Below are 16,755 nucleotides of genomic sequence, written 5' to 3' on the forward strand. Positions count from 1 at the left end.
TTGCGTGGCGGGACCCGCGGCAGCCATATTTGTTAAGGGAAGGGGACCCGAGGGAAGCAAAGAACTTTTCTTCTCTTCACTCGCTGCTTACCACCACAAACGAACCCTGAATTATGGCGGCTTCTGCGCCGGCCCCGCATACGACTGACTTCCCGGTTGAGGGTCGCTGCAGTTACTATGTGGAAAAGAAGAAGCGCTTCTGCAGGATGGTGGTGGCAGCGGGGAAAAGATTCTGTGGGGAACACGCTGGAGCCGCGGAGGTCTGGTATTGCCCCTACCCTTTGGAGAGTTGGAAATAAGTTTCTTGGTCCGGAAACTCCCTTTGCCAGAGTTCTGCTCTGTTCGCTGGATTTTTTGGCTTTTCCTGTACTAAGCGCAGCCCTGCCCTCCCTATGGAGCGGTACTGAGCCCTAGCGAAGTGTAGTGCTTCTCGCGCTAACTAAAGCGCCAGCAGAGACCCGTTTACCTTGATACTAAGTTAGGGTAATAGTAGATCTTAGTTTTACTCCAAGCCACCGCCTTATACACTCCGCCCAGTCTCCGCCTTCTTGATGGGAAATCGCAAGGTTTCACTAATTGTGTTGATTGTTTTGTGAGTAATAATCACTTCTTGTGAATACGGTTGAGAAACTTAAAAAAAAAATTATTTAGACACACAACTCTTTAACTGTAGGGAACAAACTGATGGTTACCAAAGGGGAGAGGGAAGGAATGGGTGAAGTAAGTGCTGCGGATTAGGGAGTGTGCTTGCGAGGAGCACGGAGTGATTAAAAACTTAAAAAAAAATTTAGAGTACAGTCTTTTGAAAGCAACTTTTAACTGCTGAAAGGGGGAAGGAAAGATTGAAAATCGTGTAAGAATTGACTTTTTAAAATTGAAACCAGAGGCGTACAATTTTGTTTGAGAATACTGTTAGGCATATTAATTGTACTGTCAATATACAGTTGACCCTTGGGGCGCCTGGGTGGCTCAGTCGGTTAAGCCTCTGCCTTGGGAGGGGGTCATGGTCCTAGGGTCTTGGGGTTGAGCCCCACAGCGGTCTCCCTACTCATTGGGGAGCTTGCTTCTCTCTTTCCCTCTGCCTCTTCCTTGGTTTTTGTGCTTTCTCTCAAATAAATAAAATCTTTAATTTTTTGTATAGTTGACCCTTGACCACGTGTTTGAACTGCCAGTCCACATATACCTGGATTTCATAAACACAGTACAGTATTATGAATGTGCTTCCCTTATTAAGACTTTGTTAATAACATTTTCTTTAGCTTTATTGTAAGAATACAGTGTATAATACATGCAACAAAAAATATGCATAATCAGCTTTATGTTAGCAGTGAGGCTTTAGGTTAGCTGTAGACTATTTGTACTTAATTCAAAAAGTTTTAAATCTCATTTTTTAAAAGTCAAAAGTTGATTGTGGAGGAGGGGTGTGGCTTCCCCTCCCCCCTTTCAAGAGTCAACTGTATTTTGTGTGTATTTCCTTAGGATATATATGATAAAAAAATAAAAGTAAGAACAAGAGATGCAGAACGCTTGTAGAAGAACCCGTTTAGTCAGTTTTGGAAACCAAATAGGCAAGCACCTGGTTTCATGGCTTCTGGATGTCCAATATTATTTACATTATTTCTATTAGGTGGTTTATCCTGGGCAATATCCAGTACAGATCAGGGTTCCTTCATCTGCTGCTGTCCATCATAGCATATCTCTACTTCGTATTTTTGATTTGACGGATACTTGCCTAGAGTGAAGTATACAGAAACAAGCATATTCTTGTTTTGGAATGTGGAAGACCCATGACTTACATTGAGAACTCTTCGAAGTATACCTACAGTTGTATTGTGGGTTGAGGAGATCAGCAAACATCCCTTGATCAAAAAATGAGATTTTAATTAATTAATTAAATTTTTAAACATGAGAGTTATGGTGGGAGAAAAGTTTTGTTCCCACTCTAAGACCTTATTATATTTGACTTTAACAAAACATCTCAAAGATGACTGCAGGTGCTAACAGTAGTAGAATGTGACTAGTTCCTTACAAGTTGATTGGTATTACCAGAGAGAAAGGAATGTTGTTATTGGTCCCTTGAAGAAAGATTGCAAGACACCAAGGGAAACATGACACGTTACGCAATTTGATTTTCAACTGTGGGCATCCTACTAAATCTGCAATATAAGATATACGATCTAATTAAGCATTATGTTTCCATCTTTTTTGTCTTAAGTATCATATATAGCTGAGACCACTTGTACATAGTTTTACCCTCTGGTTCTTAACTGAGGGTGATTTTGCCCCCCAAGAGACATCGCTAAAGGGGCGCCTGGGTGGCTCAGTCAGTTAGGCGACTGCCTTCGACTCAGGTCACAACCCCAGGGTCCTGAGATTGAGCCCCATATTAGGCTCCTTGCTCAGTGGAGAGCCTGCTTCTCCCTTTCCCTCTGCCTACTTGTACTCTCTCTCTCTATCTCTCCGTCAAATAAATAAATAAAAATCTTAAAAAAAAAAAAAAAGACACCACAAAAGATTATTACAAAATAGTGAGGCAAATTATAGTCGATGCTATCACAGATTTGAAATTCCATATGTAGGCCTTCTCTAAATCTGTTTGAAGCTATAAACCCTCGTTATCCAAAGGAGTATTTGCTCGTAGAAACAAAAACTAGCTACTTTGGAGATTTTTGTTGCTAAACTTATTTTGCCAGTGTTTTATTATTGTCCTTTTACGGTTTCCTTACCTTGTTTTGGGAACACGTAGACTTATGATTACACTGAAGTTATATCTAGTATCTGTAAGCAATGACTTGATATTTTTCAACCAAGTCAATATATGATTTTTCTTTCTTAGGAAGAAAATGCTCGGAAAAGAATTCTGTGTCCTCTAGATCCAAAACAGTAAGTATGGGTCCAATAAGGGTTTTTCTATGCTAGAAAGAGTAATTATCACATGTCTTATAAAATTATTTTAAATACTTTTCTCTTTAAATTTAGTACAGTATATGAAGATCAACTATCAAAGCATTTGAAAAAATGTAACTCAAGAGAGAGGCCAAAACCTGTAAGTGTTTTATCACTTTGATCAAATTGAAAGGTGATATGTGTGGTATGTAATGTTTGTATATACTTAGTTGATTACAAATGTGAATACTTAGCTAGACTCTAGCCTTAAGGCTTGAATGTGGTAAATGCATTTGAGTATATACGACATCAGACTGTGAATCCACTTATAATCCTAATTCAGATAATAGAATTTGTGCAACAAGTGTATTGTTTAGAGAGTAATTTCACAGTTTATTCAAAATATTTACTTAGTGCTTACTAAATTTATTTCAATAAAATATGGCCCCAGCCTTCAAAGAGTTTGAGACTGATAAGTTAACTTGTAAATAAGGGATCTTAATAAGTTTAGTGAAAGAAGTACACATGTCGTAAGAGCATACTTGTATAAAAATTAAAATTATATCCAAGGGGTCAAGAAAAGCTTTCCAGAGGGAATAACACTTAAGCTGAGTCTTGATTTGGCAAAGAAAAGGAAGAAAAGTCCTTATAGGTGAGAAGAACTATATGCACAAAGGCAGAAAGTGAGAAACCACATTGAGACTTTGAAGAACTCGGACTTTATTCTGAAAGATATGGGGAACCATTGAAAGATTTTAAGCTAAAGAATGATGTGGTCAGCTTTACCTCTTACAAAACTTTCCCTCAGACCAGTGTGGGAAGATGGCTTGGAATTGGAAGGACTGGTGAGGGCCTGTTGCTGAAATCCAGGTGGGACATCATAAGAGACTAAATGAAAGAGGATGGAAAGCATAGGGAATAAATGCAAGAATTATTTAGGTAGCAGAATCAAGAAAAGTTGGTGACCAAAAGCTTAGAGTTGGATATGTGAGTCTGAAAGTCAGTAGAGTAGTTTGGAAGTCAGTACATACAGATCATAGGTAAAGCCTTGAATTTTTAAGTTACCCTGGGTAAGAGATTGGAAGGGTGAGGGAGGAACTTACTTATTCAATAAATATTAATTGAGTACTTATACCAGACATTGTACCAAGCACCTGCCTATAAGAACATTACAGTCTAGTAGGAGAGACAAAAAAATATAATATATTTAAAATTGATTAAATACAGAGTGCTGTGGAAGAATAAAGGAAGAGAGCCTAACCCTCTTTCGGGAGAAATAGGGGATGAGAGAGATGAGGAAGGAGTCAGGGAGGCTTCTCTGAAGGAGTGTCATATAATGAGACTTACAGGTCAAAGGAGAATCAGCCAAGGGCACCTGGGTGGCTTAGTTGGTTAAGTGTCCAATTTTTGATTTCTATTCAGGTAATCTCATTTGTGAAATCAAGCCACAAGTCAGGCTCCACGCTGGGCATGGAGCCTGCTTAAGATTATTTCTCCCTCCCCGTCGGCCCTCCCCTCCCCCAAAAAGAGGGGGGGGGATGGGAGGAGACTCAGCCAGACAAGGAAAAACAAACATATGTAAGCACCTAGAAGTGAGAAAGTTGATAGCTTTATCTGGGACTGGGCATTGCACATGACTGGAGTATAGAATACAAGAGGAGAGCTGAGTGAAGATGAGATAAGATAGCCAGGAAATAGAGCATGAGACCAAGAACAGAACTCTAGGTGACACTGACATCAAAGTGTGAGCTGCTCCTACCCTCAATGGGCTTTTGGTATTTCAAGTGGAATAGTCATGTCCTGTGTATTTCAGACATCCCTGTATTTAGTATTCCTGGCCTCTGAGCAGCAAATGGCAAAGGCACTTATGAGGAATATGAAGGATCTGAAGTGTAATCTTATTGTCAAGCTAACAAGTTAGCCTGCAGGTTTGTGGATGCTGGCAGAAGACACTCCTGGGTCAGAGACAAAGGACTTCATTACTCACTGCTCAGCAAGTAACATGGGCTTCTTGCCTGCATTGATGCCCCTTGTTCCCTAAGGTCCATGGAGTCAACAGGGCCTAGGTGAATCCTGACATTTTTGTGCATAGCTTATGTCACAGCTGAAGAACCTCAAGATTATGAAATACATTTCTTTTAAAATAAGCAGTAAAGGGACACCTGGGTGACTCTGTCCGTTGAGCTTCTGACTCTTGGTTTCAGTTCGGTCACAATCTCATGGGTCATGAGATTGAGCTCCATGTTGGGCTCTATGCTCAGAGGAGAGTCTGTTTGAGGATTCTCTCCCTCTACCCCAGCCCCCACTTGGATGCATGCTCTTTCTCTCTCAAATAAATAAATCTTAAGAAAAAGATAATAGGGGCACCTGGGTGGCTCAGTCAATTAAGGGTCTGACCCTTGATTTCACCTTAGATCATGATCTCAGGTTTGTGAGATCAAGCCCCACGTCAGGCTCCATGCTCAGTGCAGAGTCTGCTTGAGATTCTTTTGCCTCCTCCCTCCCCCATCCCTCAACTCCCAGCATGCACATGCATGCTTTCCCTCTCTCTCTAAAATAAAAAAATGAAATATTTTAAAAGATAATAAAAAAATAAATGGGCAGTAAGGAAACCTGCCTGACCTTGTTCCATAAGTAGACATTTCTTTATTACTCTGTAATAAGCAGGCCTGCCATCTGCTCTAGGAGAACTATTTCTGTCTTCCAAGACTACTTGGTATACAAATGTCCTTGAAAAAAGAGTCTGGAACAAAGGTGTCCGTGCGTATTACTTGTAACACTTGAAGTAAATTGAGAGACCCATGGAGAATTGTCTCCCAGTAGCACCTCTCAGTCATTTTGACAATAAAATACCACCATACATTTCCAGATGCCTTCCAGCTGAGAACCAGCTTAGGTCAGATGACATAAGCTTAACAGGAAGCATTTTTACATTAAGATCTGTAGAAGAAAAAAGATGACCACCCCAGTTAGCCCCTTAGTAAAAAGAATGTTGCTTTTACTTTGAAGTATGCATGGAGATTGGCTTCCTTACCTAAGTGCTAGATTTTAGTTCAGGTAAACAGATGGAATGCATGCTCTTGGAAAAGTTTAAGAGAAGAGGTGAATTTATTAAAAATGGAATACCCCTGCACAGACACCATTGCATGCCAAGATACTGTGGAAAGGAAAGGGAGGAAAACGATGGGATGATAGGATGCAGAAAAAAATGCAGAGTGGCATTTATGTAGTGCACTATGCATAATGTGAAACTTGGAACCCAGGCAAAGTTTTATCACTATTGTGCTTTAATTTATAAAACTATTCATTGTTTTTTAAAAAAATTCTGTATACTGGGGCACTTGGGTGGCTCAGTCACTTCAGTATCTGACTCTTGGTTTTGACTCAGTTCATGATCTCGTGGGTCATGAGATCGAGCCCCAGTTCCAACTCCATACTCGGTGGGGAATCTGCTTGAAAATTCTCTCCCTCTCCCCCACTCATTCTCACTCTTTTCTCTCTCTCACTAAAATAAATCTTTCAGAAAAATTCTGCATATAAGATAAAATCAAATTGGTGATACATTTCTCCAGTATGAATAGTTTTCACATTTAAAAATCTAGTCCACAACACAATTTACCTGGAGCACTCTTGGCAATCATTTTAAACTAAGAATACATCAAATTATAATAGTTATACCTAATTTTCTATTACAGTTTTGCCAGTCATCCAATGGAACATTGTAATACCCGTTGTCTTCTCCTGTTCCACTTAATCACCAGTATCCTTATTATCCATATAAGTAAAGGCAGCAACACACAGCATGTTACCCTTCTGTGTAACAAAAGCCCGTTAGTATGCATAAAGTCCCAGGAGTAGTTTTTACTTTTAGAACGGGATTTGTAGAAACAGTGTTATTTCATTCTTCTATATCTGCATGGTCCAGTGTGGTAACCACTAACCATGTGTAACTATTTAAATTCGAGGTAATTGAAGTGAAATTGAAGACCCAGTTCCTCAATCACACTAGTAGTATTTCAAAACTAGTGGCTATCATGTTCTCCAGGGAAGATCTGGAATTACTTTGATCATTGCAGAAGATTCTGTTGGAAGATGCTGATCTCGATACTTACATAAAATCTTTCTGAAGATACACTAGAATGATCTTATGCTATGTTATTTTAAACAACATAGTGACAATACATTTCTATTTTTTATTTTAGATAAAAAATTTAATAAATTTATTTTAATTTATTTTATTTTAGATAAAAAATTTATTTAATCAGCATTTTAAAAGAGAAGAAATCAGACCTAAACCATTGTAATACCATATCCTCTCTCTCTTTTTGGTCATGCTGCCTCTCTGATAAACAGCCATGTGTAGTTGATAGTTTGTTGTTTTTGCTGTTAACACCATAAGCAAAACGGACACAGCTCTCAATCTGTGCTATAGATAGGTGAAAACGTTAATGAAAATTACTAACAAATTTCTTTAGAATATGACTGCTTATTCAAACAATATCTCACTAGAATATATGGTTCATGAATACAGAGATTTTTGTCTGTTCTGTTCTCTACTGTGGTGAGTCCTTGGCACTAAAGCAAATTAAAGACCATAGTAGGTGCTCAATAGTTATTTAATTCATAATTGGGAAAAAAGGCGGACGGCAGGTACAGAGTAAGGGACGAAGGGAAGGATCAGTTTTTGACCTTAATTTTTTTGAGCTCTTCACATTAATGACAGTATTGTGGTTTTGTTTTTGTTAAGGACTTCTTTATTCAGGATATTAACGCAGGCTTAAAAGATGAAACAGAAATACCTGAACAATTAGTAAGTATTTGACTTTATATTTAATTTTAAAAGGTGTCTGTGAGCTATTTCTGTGAATAAGCTATGTCCCAATTTTTGTTTAGGATAAATTAATTATTTTGAATTTAGAATGTATTTTTTCTATAGAATCCATATTATTAGTGATGTGTCATTCCCAGATAAGCTCATGCCCCATTTTTGTTTATAGGTTCCAATTTCTTCTCTTTCCAAAGAGCATTTGGAAAACTTAATTAAGAAATTGCAGAAAGCAAGTGAAGGTAAGTTTGCCTACAGTTGCAAGTTAAAATTTTTAAAATAATTAGGTGCCACATGAATTGATGCCAGCGTGGTTTACAAAATGTTACTACCATTGCTCAGAGCCCTACGGTTTCATGTTTGGTTGCTTAAGCTATTGTGCTTATATTTGGCACAGGTTTGAACTCTACACTTAAAGATCAAATTATGTCCCATCCAGCATTGCATGATGCCCTTAATGACCCTAAAAATGGTGATTCTGCAACCAAACACCTGAAACAGCAGGTATGTTTAGGCCAAAGTAATTATACTAAAATTGGCCTTTTGTTCATTTGTCAAAAGCTAACATTCTTTCTAAATATAGTTCTTAATGCGATTTTGTTTAGTTTATCTTGTAGAGAACAGAATCTTTCCATTTAAAAAATAAATGTAAACATATATTAAAAACTTTTGGCATGGATATGGTTCTGAGTATTATGTGTTAAAAATTTCAAAGCAAGGGAAAAAATTTAAAGCCAAACAAAAATTATCAATGTGCTCATGCTGCCTTTTGTAGAAATTACCTTGTTTTTTTCCAATTCAAGCCAGATGTGTTTGCTTGAGTTTATAAAATAATCTTGTGAAGTTTGCAGGCTTCTATTTTAGGTAACATTGAAAAATTAAAGTTACTTGGTCCAAGAAGATGCTTTGTTGAGTTTGGAGCAGGAAAGGGAAAATTATCTCATTGGGTTGATATTGCCTTAAAAGATGCTGAAAAAGTTCACTTCATCCTAGTAGAAAAGGTGACCACGAGATTCAAGGTAAGTGAAACCATGGCAGTATATTAGTAACCAAACTTTGATTGTACTTTTTTTGTTAAGAAAAGAAACAATGATACTCAGAAACATGTCTCTTAAAGAAAATTATTTTTCATGTTGATTTGATATGGCTTTTTATTCTAATTATATTGATAAACTGAAGGTAAATTTTTTAATCTAAATTTTAATAGTCCATTGAGATGAGTTCTTTAAATTATTTGCAGAGACAAGAAAATATGTGGAAAGGGCCAAGCTCAAGCTAGGAGTTAAAAGTCTTGGGTTCTAACCTATCTGTACCACCTACTGACTATTCATTCAGTAAATATTTTATTCATTCAATAAATATTTATTGAGCCTACCATTAGGCACCATGATACACATTGGGTAGGTAAAGTCAAGACAAGGTCCCTATGTCCTATTACTGATATTTAGAAAGGAGAGGCAGACAAATTAATGATTATAGAAAAGTATCAAAGTATGAAAAAAATCTGCACAGAGTATAGTATGGTTTCAAAAGAGGGAGTGACATGTTTTATTGCAGGGAAAGGACGCAAATGGCTACATAGAAAAGGTGATGCCTGAATTGTATCTTAAAAGGAGAATTGGTGTTTCCTAGATAGAGGGTTTGAGGAACAGTGTAACCAAATACCTGAAATGACAGGGAAACATGGAAACACTTCTGTCTTATGGGAATGCATGGTCCCAAGTAGAGTTCAGTGGTGATGAGATAGGAGAGGATGGCTAGACTGGAAGGTGTCCTGTTTTGTGCCAGGAGAAGGAGTTTGATTCTATCCTGCTACGTGCTGGGGATTTGGAGGAATGAGATTTAGTTCTTGTCTTTGAGAAGCTAATATCTAGTGGGGCATACTTATGAGTATTTTGGTTCAGTATGCTAAGTCTCTTATGATAATGGTAAGTACCAAAAGCCATAGGAGCAAGAAGATAGAACACCAGCCCCAGTGTAGTGTGGGTCAGGGAAGGTTTCCTGGAGGAAGTGACCGCTGAGAGGAGATTGAAAGAATATGTAAGAGTTGGTGAAGAAAATAAGAAGGCTTTTTTAAAGTTCATCCTAGGAGTACCATTAAAGCTATATCAGAAGAGTCTGAAACTTGAAGTAGGGAGATTAATAACAAGATAATTATATCCAGTAATCCAAGTAAGAAATGGGCCAGAGCTAAAGCTGTTGTGGTGGGATGGAGAGGAGGGAAAGAATATGAGAAATGCTAAGACTTTGGAAGCAAAGAGAGTTGGTGATTTATTAGTCATTAATAATGAGGAGTTATTTCAGGTGACACTTTATGGCTTTAAGTGAACGGTGGTGCTTTTTATCTGAGATAGGGAATATAGAAGGTGGAAGAGAAAGAATAGGTTTGAGGGGAGAAATGATGAGTTCAGTTTTGAATGAGTTTGCAGTTGAAGTAGAGCTTTCTACTTCACAGCTAGATATGTATCCGGTGCTTATCAAAAATATCTGGGCCACAGTGTTGATTTGTAAGTCATTGGCATAGGGACATAGATCAGAATGGTGGTTGTGATCTTTCAGAGAGAGTAAGAAGAATGAGCCAAAAATAGTATATTACGGCCTAACAAAGGCAAAGGAGCTGGCAAATAATCTTAGGTTAGTCACTTAAGATCTATAAACCTTAGTTCCTTCATCAATAAATTGGGAAGTTTTAGAGTTAAAGGAAATAATTATACATAATTTTTTTAATTTTTCAAGCCTTTTAAAAATGTATGATATTGTTATTTTGGAGTTTCCATCAAAGAATATAACAGTGATAAATTTTTAACTAGTGATTCTGTTTTTTAAATATTAAAAAATAAGATGGGAAATTATTTCCTCTGAATTTTGAAAACAAGTAGAAATATTTTTAATTTCATAAAGCTTTTTTTAAACATAAAAAAGCTGCTGTTATGACAATGTTCTATTTGTGCAGGTAGATGGCAAACACAGAAAGAAAAATTCAGTATTTGAGAGACTTCAGATTGATATTCAACACTTGTGTTTGAGTAAGTTGCTAACTTTCGGTTGCCCTAGCATAAATCATAGAAGTTTCAAATTCTGACAGTTGCTTAGAAATCCAGTGATGCAGAACAGTCCTTCAGGGAAGACAGACTAAAATTAATGCATTATTAATATAGAGTGTTATATCTATCATTTGGATAAATGTAAATCAAATTAGGGTTTGAACTTTTTTAAGATGAGGTTTCAGTTTCAATTAGAAATGAAGTGTCATATTACGAAAGAGTTTAAAAGTTTTGGTGACATATCCCTACATTATTTCTTTGTCTTTTCTAATTATGAGTCTGTTCAGGGGCGTCTGGATGGCTCAGTTGGTTGAGCATCCGACTCTTGATTTCCTGTCAGGTCACCATCTCAGCATGAGATCAAGCCTTGGCTTCAGGCTCCATGTTGGGCATGAGGCCTACTTAAGGTTTGCTCTCTCCCTCTCTCTCTGCCCCACCCCCTTAAAAAGGCTAGTGCCTTCTGCCTGTCATTAACATGACTTTACATAAACTGTTAAAGAAATGAGCATTCTTTGTCCAGCTGATGGTAAAAGATACTTCCTAGGATTTTTTTTTAAGATTTTATTTATTTGACAGAGAGAGAGATCATAAGTAGGCAGAGAGGCAGGCAGAGAGAGAGGGGGAAGCAGGCTCCCCACTGAGCCACCCAGGCGCCCCCTCTAGAATTTTAAATTGTACCAAGATAATTAATCTCTGTGGAAGTCACATTTCATACACACACACACCCCTTCAGTCATACACTTTGTGCCTTTTCTGTGTCTTTGTATAGTTTTTTCTATTAATACAAGCATATCCTAGTAACCTTCTTCCATACACTAATTAATACAGCTTTGTGAAACCCAACATTTACATATAAATCACTGTATTTAAAACTGTTTAACTGAAAATATTACTTTTCTAATGTTGAAAATCCTAGACAAGTTTTTATGCTATGTGTTGAATTCTTATTAAGAATACTGAGGGGCGCCTGGGTGGCTCAGTGGGTTAAAGCCTCTGTCTTCAGCTCAGGTCATGATCTCAGGGTCCTGGGATCGGGTCCCACATCGGGCTCTCTGCTCGGCAGGGAGCCTGCTTCCTCCTCTCTCTGCCTTCCTCTCTGCCTACTTCTGATCTGTCTCTGTCAAAGAAATAAATAAAATCTTTAAAAAAAATAATACTGAAAAGCCACCTACCATATTTATTAGTTTCTAACCCTTCTGTGCCCACCATGTGCTCCCATTCCATATTTTCAAACTGAAATAAGAGAAAAAGGAGCAAATATCTACAATCTAGGTCAATACTGCCCTTTTAGAATTTGCATTAATTGGAAAATCTTTTTTCCTGCAAAGCAGTGACTGTCTAAAAATATAGCCACAAGTCAAAATGTGAACTATAAACTCCTGACTTCCATACTTCTTTTTTTTCCTAATAGTTAAAATAAAGACTTATGTAATGACATACTGAGGGTGATTAAAGGTAGTTTGAGATGAGGAGAAAGTGACATTTATTTAAAGGACTTTTCCTTTCTGGGTGGCAGGGTTGGAATTGAGTAATCATTTAAGGGGAAGAGAAAGAATAAGAAGTATCTGTTGAATTAGGTCACTGCTGACATCCCCACCTCCTTTCTTTTTTCTTTGTTTTTTGTCTTTTTTTTTCCCCCTATTTGGGGCTTTTATTAAAGTTACATTTATGTGGTTAAGAGTCAAATAGTTCTACAGATTCTCAAGTTGTTTTAAACATAGCACCAGCCACTCCCTCCTTGCCCTGGCTCTCTCTTTAAAGCCAACCACATTTATCTCTTATGGGTGAATTTTTATATTTATCTAAAGTGACAACAGGCTTTTGTTTTACCTGATTCCCTTTTTTTCCCCACAAGCGTAATCTATCGGTTTTTCCCAATGGAAGATGAAAATTTTCTACACCTGCCCCATCTCAAGTGCAAACACTTCCCATTCCTCATCTTTCTAATATGTATTAAATGATTAAATCATCATTTTTTATCCCCAGACCATGTAGTAAATTTCTTTATCCTATATTTTTATTGTTTGCTAAATTAATAATTTAGTTTTATTTACTTGGTCTTTTAAAAATGTATTTGTTATAAATACATTCATCAAGTATTCTTTTAGTTTTCATCTTCCTGAAAAATTTTTCCCTGCATGCTTCAGACATGTTCTAATCAAGACTGGATGCCCTTTGTTCCTGGGGCACAATGATCAACATTAAAACTCTCTTCAGTCTCATCCTCCTTCACTCTCCTGGGTGGAAATTTCTTTTTCCACATCTTTTCCCACATCTTCCTCTGTTGATTTAGTTTTTTCGGGCAGAGCACCTAGTCCTATAGCTTCCTGAGAAACAGTGCATTAGAGATAAATTTGAGACCTTGCATTGTTCGGAAACATCTTTTATTTTACACTTGACTTGGCTGCGTATTTGTATTTCTAGGTTGAAAATCATTTTCCTTTGGAATTTTGCAAGTTCTGTTTCACTAGTATTATTTAAAAGTTCAGTGCTATTCTGAATCTTGGTCCCTTGTACTTGAGCTGCCTTTTTTTTTTTTTTAAATGTATAGGTCCTTCTTTATCCTTAGTGTTTAAAATTTTCACAGTAATATACCTTCCTATGGTTGTTTTTATCCGCTTTGCCTGACACTTTGATTTATACCAGTGGTTTTCAGTGGAGGCTACTTTGTCCTTTAGGGCACATTGGCCATGTCTGAAACACTTCTGGTTGTCATAGCAGTAGGCATGCTGCTGACATCTAACAGATACAGACCAGAGGCCTGCTAAATATCCTATATGGTATGGTAGAGCTCCCCAAAACAAAATTACTGGGGTCAAAAAGTCAATAATGCTAAGGATAAGAAATCCTGATTTAGAGATTCTAGTGCTCTCAGCTTTCTGGGAAATTGCCTTGCATTCTTTCGTAATTTTCTCTGCTCTACTTTCTCTTTTCTCCCATTATGGAGGAATTCTTACAATATAGTTACTAGATGGGTGGTGGGGTGGTTTTCTACTTCTCTATGTTGTCTTTGGTCTTTTTCCTATACATTCTAAGATTTCTCCAACTTAATTTCTTCTCTCATAGTTTTAATTTCTAAGATGTTTTTCTCTGAATTTACCTTTATTGTTGTATCTTGTTCTTTTTTATAATTATAATATCTTTCTGAGGATATTAATAATGGTTTTTTAGATTTAGTCTCCCTTCGTTACCTGTTTTCACAATTTGTTCTTTTCCATTTGTTTTGGTCTCTTGACTTTTGAGGCTGTCCTCAAACATCTGGTGCTCCTTGATGGTGTGTTCTTAGAATTGAGGGACTCAGAGCTCTGAGTACTCAGGTGGAGTTGTTTGAGCTCCACTTTGGGGTGATCTGCCTAAGATGTGATCTTTCCACTTGGGAAGGTCACATTCAGCAGAGAAGATTCTTCTGATCACCTGCCTGGAGGGTAAAGGTCTGATTACCAACATCTTAGGACCCTGTGGGGAACAAAAGCTAGGGAAATTAGTATGCACACTCACTGACTCCTGCAGTTTTGCCATACTTCAACTTTCAACTTCCCGTTGTCCCTCAAGCTGCTGTCCTCCTGTTCTACTAGCTCCAGAGAATTAGTCTAGTCTTTCACCACGTGGGAAAGAGGTAGCTATCAAGGAGCTATGAGGTGGGGATCTGACTATTAAACAGACTTTCCACCAACACTCCCTATTGTAGCTACTGAGCTCTACTGCCAAGGTACCTGATGCCCCTAGTTCTTGAGTCTTTTGAAGGTTTGTGGAATAAATTTGGTTGAGTCACAGCCTTTCCCACTTTTGTCTCCTTTAGTTCTCTTTCAGATTTTGTTGAGTTTATACCTTTTTAAAAATCCTTTTACCCTCATTTCGGTGGCGTTTTAAGAGGGAGTAAACTAGATATTTGCATTTACTCTACCATCATTTCCCAGAAGTTCCTCTGCTCTGTTTTCCAAGCCCAAAGAAATAGGAGAGAGAGGGACACCTGGGTGGCTCAGTCGGTTAAGAATCTGCCTTCAGCTCAGGTCATGGTCTCAGGGTTCTGAGATCGAGTTCCGCATCGGGCTCCCTGCTCAGCCGGGAGTCTGCTTCTCCCTCTCCCTCTGCCGCTCCCCCTGCTTGTGTGCTCACTCTCTCTCTCTGACAAGTAAATAAATAAAATCTTTAAAAAATAAATAAATAAATCTCTTTTTAAGAAAAGAAAAGAGAGAGAGAGAGGGGAAATAAGGCAATTTTTAAGCATAAAGCAGAAGGGCTTTCTTAGACATCCTTTCCCTTCACCCTAATTGATGGTCAGTTTCTTGAACTACCTTAATTTAAATTTCTATATTTAAATAAATAAATAAATAAATAAATAAATAAATAAATTTCTATATTTGCTGACACAGGCAAACTATTCCACTTAGTACCATTTTCTCCTGGCATATAATATACTAACATTTGAAAGCAAGCAATAGAATGGTTGAAATATTTACTAAGTACCTGCATTGGACTGTTGACTATGATAGATGCTATAGCTGGATTTGTAGCAGGAAGCATACTTTACATTTCAGAATCTTATAAAAAGGAAAATAAATGGTGGGTGGGATGAGGCCATACCACAACTGTGATATATTACATCTTACTGCATTACCTGTGGACCCTTTTTTTTTTCTTTTTTCTTTTTTTTTTTTTACTTTTTCAGGACTGTTATGAATATTTTCTTTTTTTTATCTTTTTAAAATTTTTTTAAAAATTTATTTATTTGGCAGAGAGAGATCACAAGTAGGCAGAGAGGCAGGCAGGGGGAAGCAGGCTCCCCACTGAGCAGAGAGCCCAGTGCGGGGCTCCATCCCAGGACCCTGAGATCATGACCAGAGCTGAAGGCAAAGGCTTAAGCCACTGAGCCACCCAGGCGCCCTGAATATTTTCTTTTTTTAAAAAACAAGTGAAAAGCTAAGATAATATCTTATTTTTGAGCATCAAGAAACAGTAAAGTCTATAGTTTAATTAATACTGAATATTGTATTTTATAATGTTATTCATAAATGTTTATCATATATATTATTTTTTCAAAATAAATCTTGTAGCAGGGGAAGCTTTGACTTCTTTTATCGATGAGTTAATATTTAGCAGAGTAAGGCTTATACAGGGGAAAGTCCTGAGGCAGTATAGAAGAAATAATACTGTCCCAAAAGTCAAGAAACTTTACCTTGGGAGAAGAGGCCCCACCAGGGGCAAGAGGGAAATAAAGGGAAAAAGAAGAAAGAAACTTTAATTTTAATTCTGGCTGGTCAGCAGCCCTCTGTGTTGTTTCTCAGGTCACTACATCTGTGAGTCTCTTATTCCACAGCTATAAAGTGAGAAGTTTTTGTTTGAGTCTCTTTCAGCCCTTAAATTCAAAGATTTAAATTAGTTCTGTTTTTCAGGAGGCCTTGGTAATGTCTCATCTCACAAGAATGCTAACTTGGTTCTTATTTCCTTTTATTTCAGATAAGATTCCTTTGCTAAGCAAAGAAAAACTACCTGTGGTAGGAATTGGAAAGCATCTATGTGGTGTAGCAACAGGTATGTAAACATACTAATAATCTATATGAACACACTAAGTTTTAGCTTAACATGGTTCCAGTCATTGAAATAGTCTCTTGAGTTAGTTTTTATCACATATGCTTACAACTCATTAATCTTCATAGTAGCACTGGCCCTATGTTAGATCAGATATAGAGTTTTCTTATTTATCTGCTTATTTTGGCCAGGATGAATCAAGAGTGTTACATGTAAATACTGAGATATTTAGATGTAAATAGACTTAAAAAGACTTAAAGCTTTTTGGGTTATATTTCAACCAAAAAGGAAACAAATCATTTATGGAAACTGTATGATTCTACTCCAGAAGCTACTGATATTTTCAAGAAGTTGCTTGGGAAGGACTCTGAAACCTCTAGTCTAGAAGATGATTATACGTACCAGGATTCTGGGGAAAACGAAAAAAGAAATATTAGATAAAAAATAGAAGATGTCTTATTTTAGCACATC

General features: G+C 37.2%; 1 protein-coding gene across 2 annotated transcripts in view; it reads left to right on the forward strand.

The window, feature by feature from the left end:
- Window positions 1–16,755, forward strand: part of TRMT13 (tRNA methyltransferase 13 homolog) — a 21,747-nt gene continuing 4,992 nt past the window's right edge. The window contains exons 1-9 of one of the 2 annotated variants that reach the window (XM_032867215.1): window positions 1–260; window positions 2,837–2,883; window positions 2,980–3,046; window positions 7,634–7,696; window positions 7,884–7,953; window positions 8,109–8,215; window positions 8,563–8,730; window positions 10,665–10,737; window positions 16,213–16,287. In XM_032867215.1, coding sequence (XP_032723106.1) covers window positions 114–260; window positions 2,837–2,883; window positions 2,980–3,046; window positions 7,634–7,696; window positions 7,884–7,953; window positions 8,109–8,215; window positions 8,563–8,730; window positions 10,665–10,737; window positions 16,213–16,287 — 817 coding nt within the window. In that variant the 5' untranslated portion in view covers window positions 1–113. The remainder of the gene's footprint in view (window positions 261–2,836; window positions 2,884–2,979; window positions 3,047–7,633; window positions 7,697–7,883; window positions 7,954–8,108; window positions 8,216–8,562; window positions 8,731–10,664; window positions 10,738–16,212; window positions 16,288–16,755) is intronic. The other variant, XM_032867216.1, reaches the window with a different exon arrangement.

This window comes from Lontra canadensis, unplaced genomic scaffold (assembly GCF_010015895.1).
Source record: "Lontra canadensis isolate GAN:19392208 unplaced genomic scaffold, GSC_riverotter_1.0 scaffold33, whole genome shotgun sequence".
NCBI lineage: Eukaryota > Metazoa > Chordata > Mammalia > Carnivora > Mustelidae > Lontra > Lontra canadensis.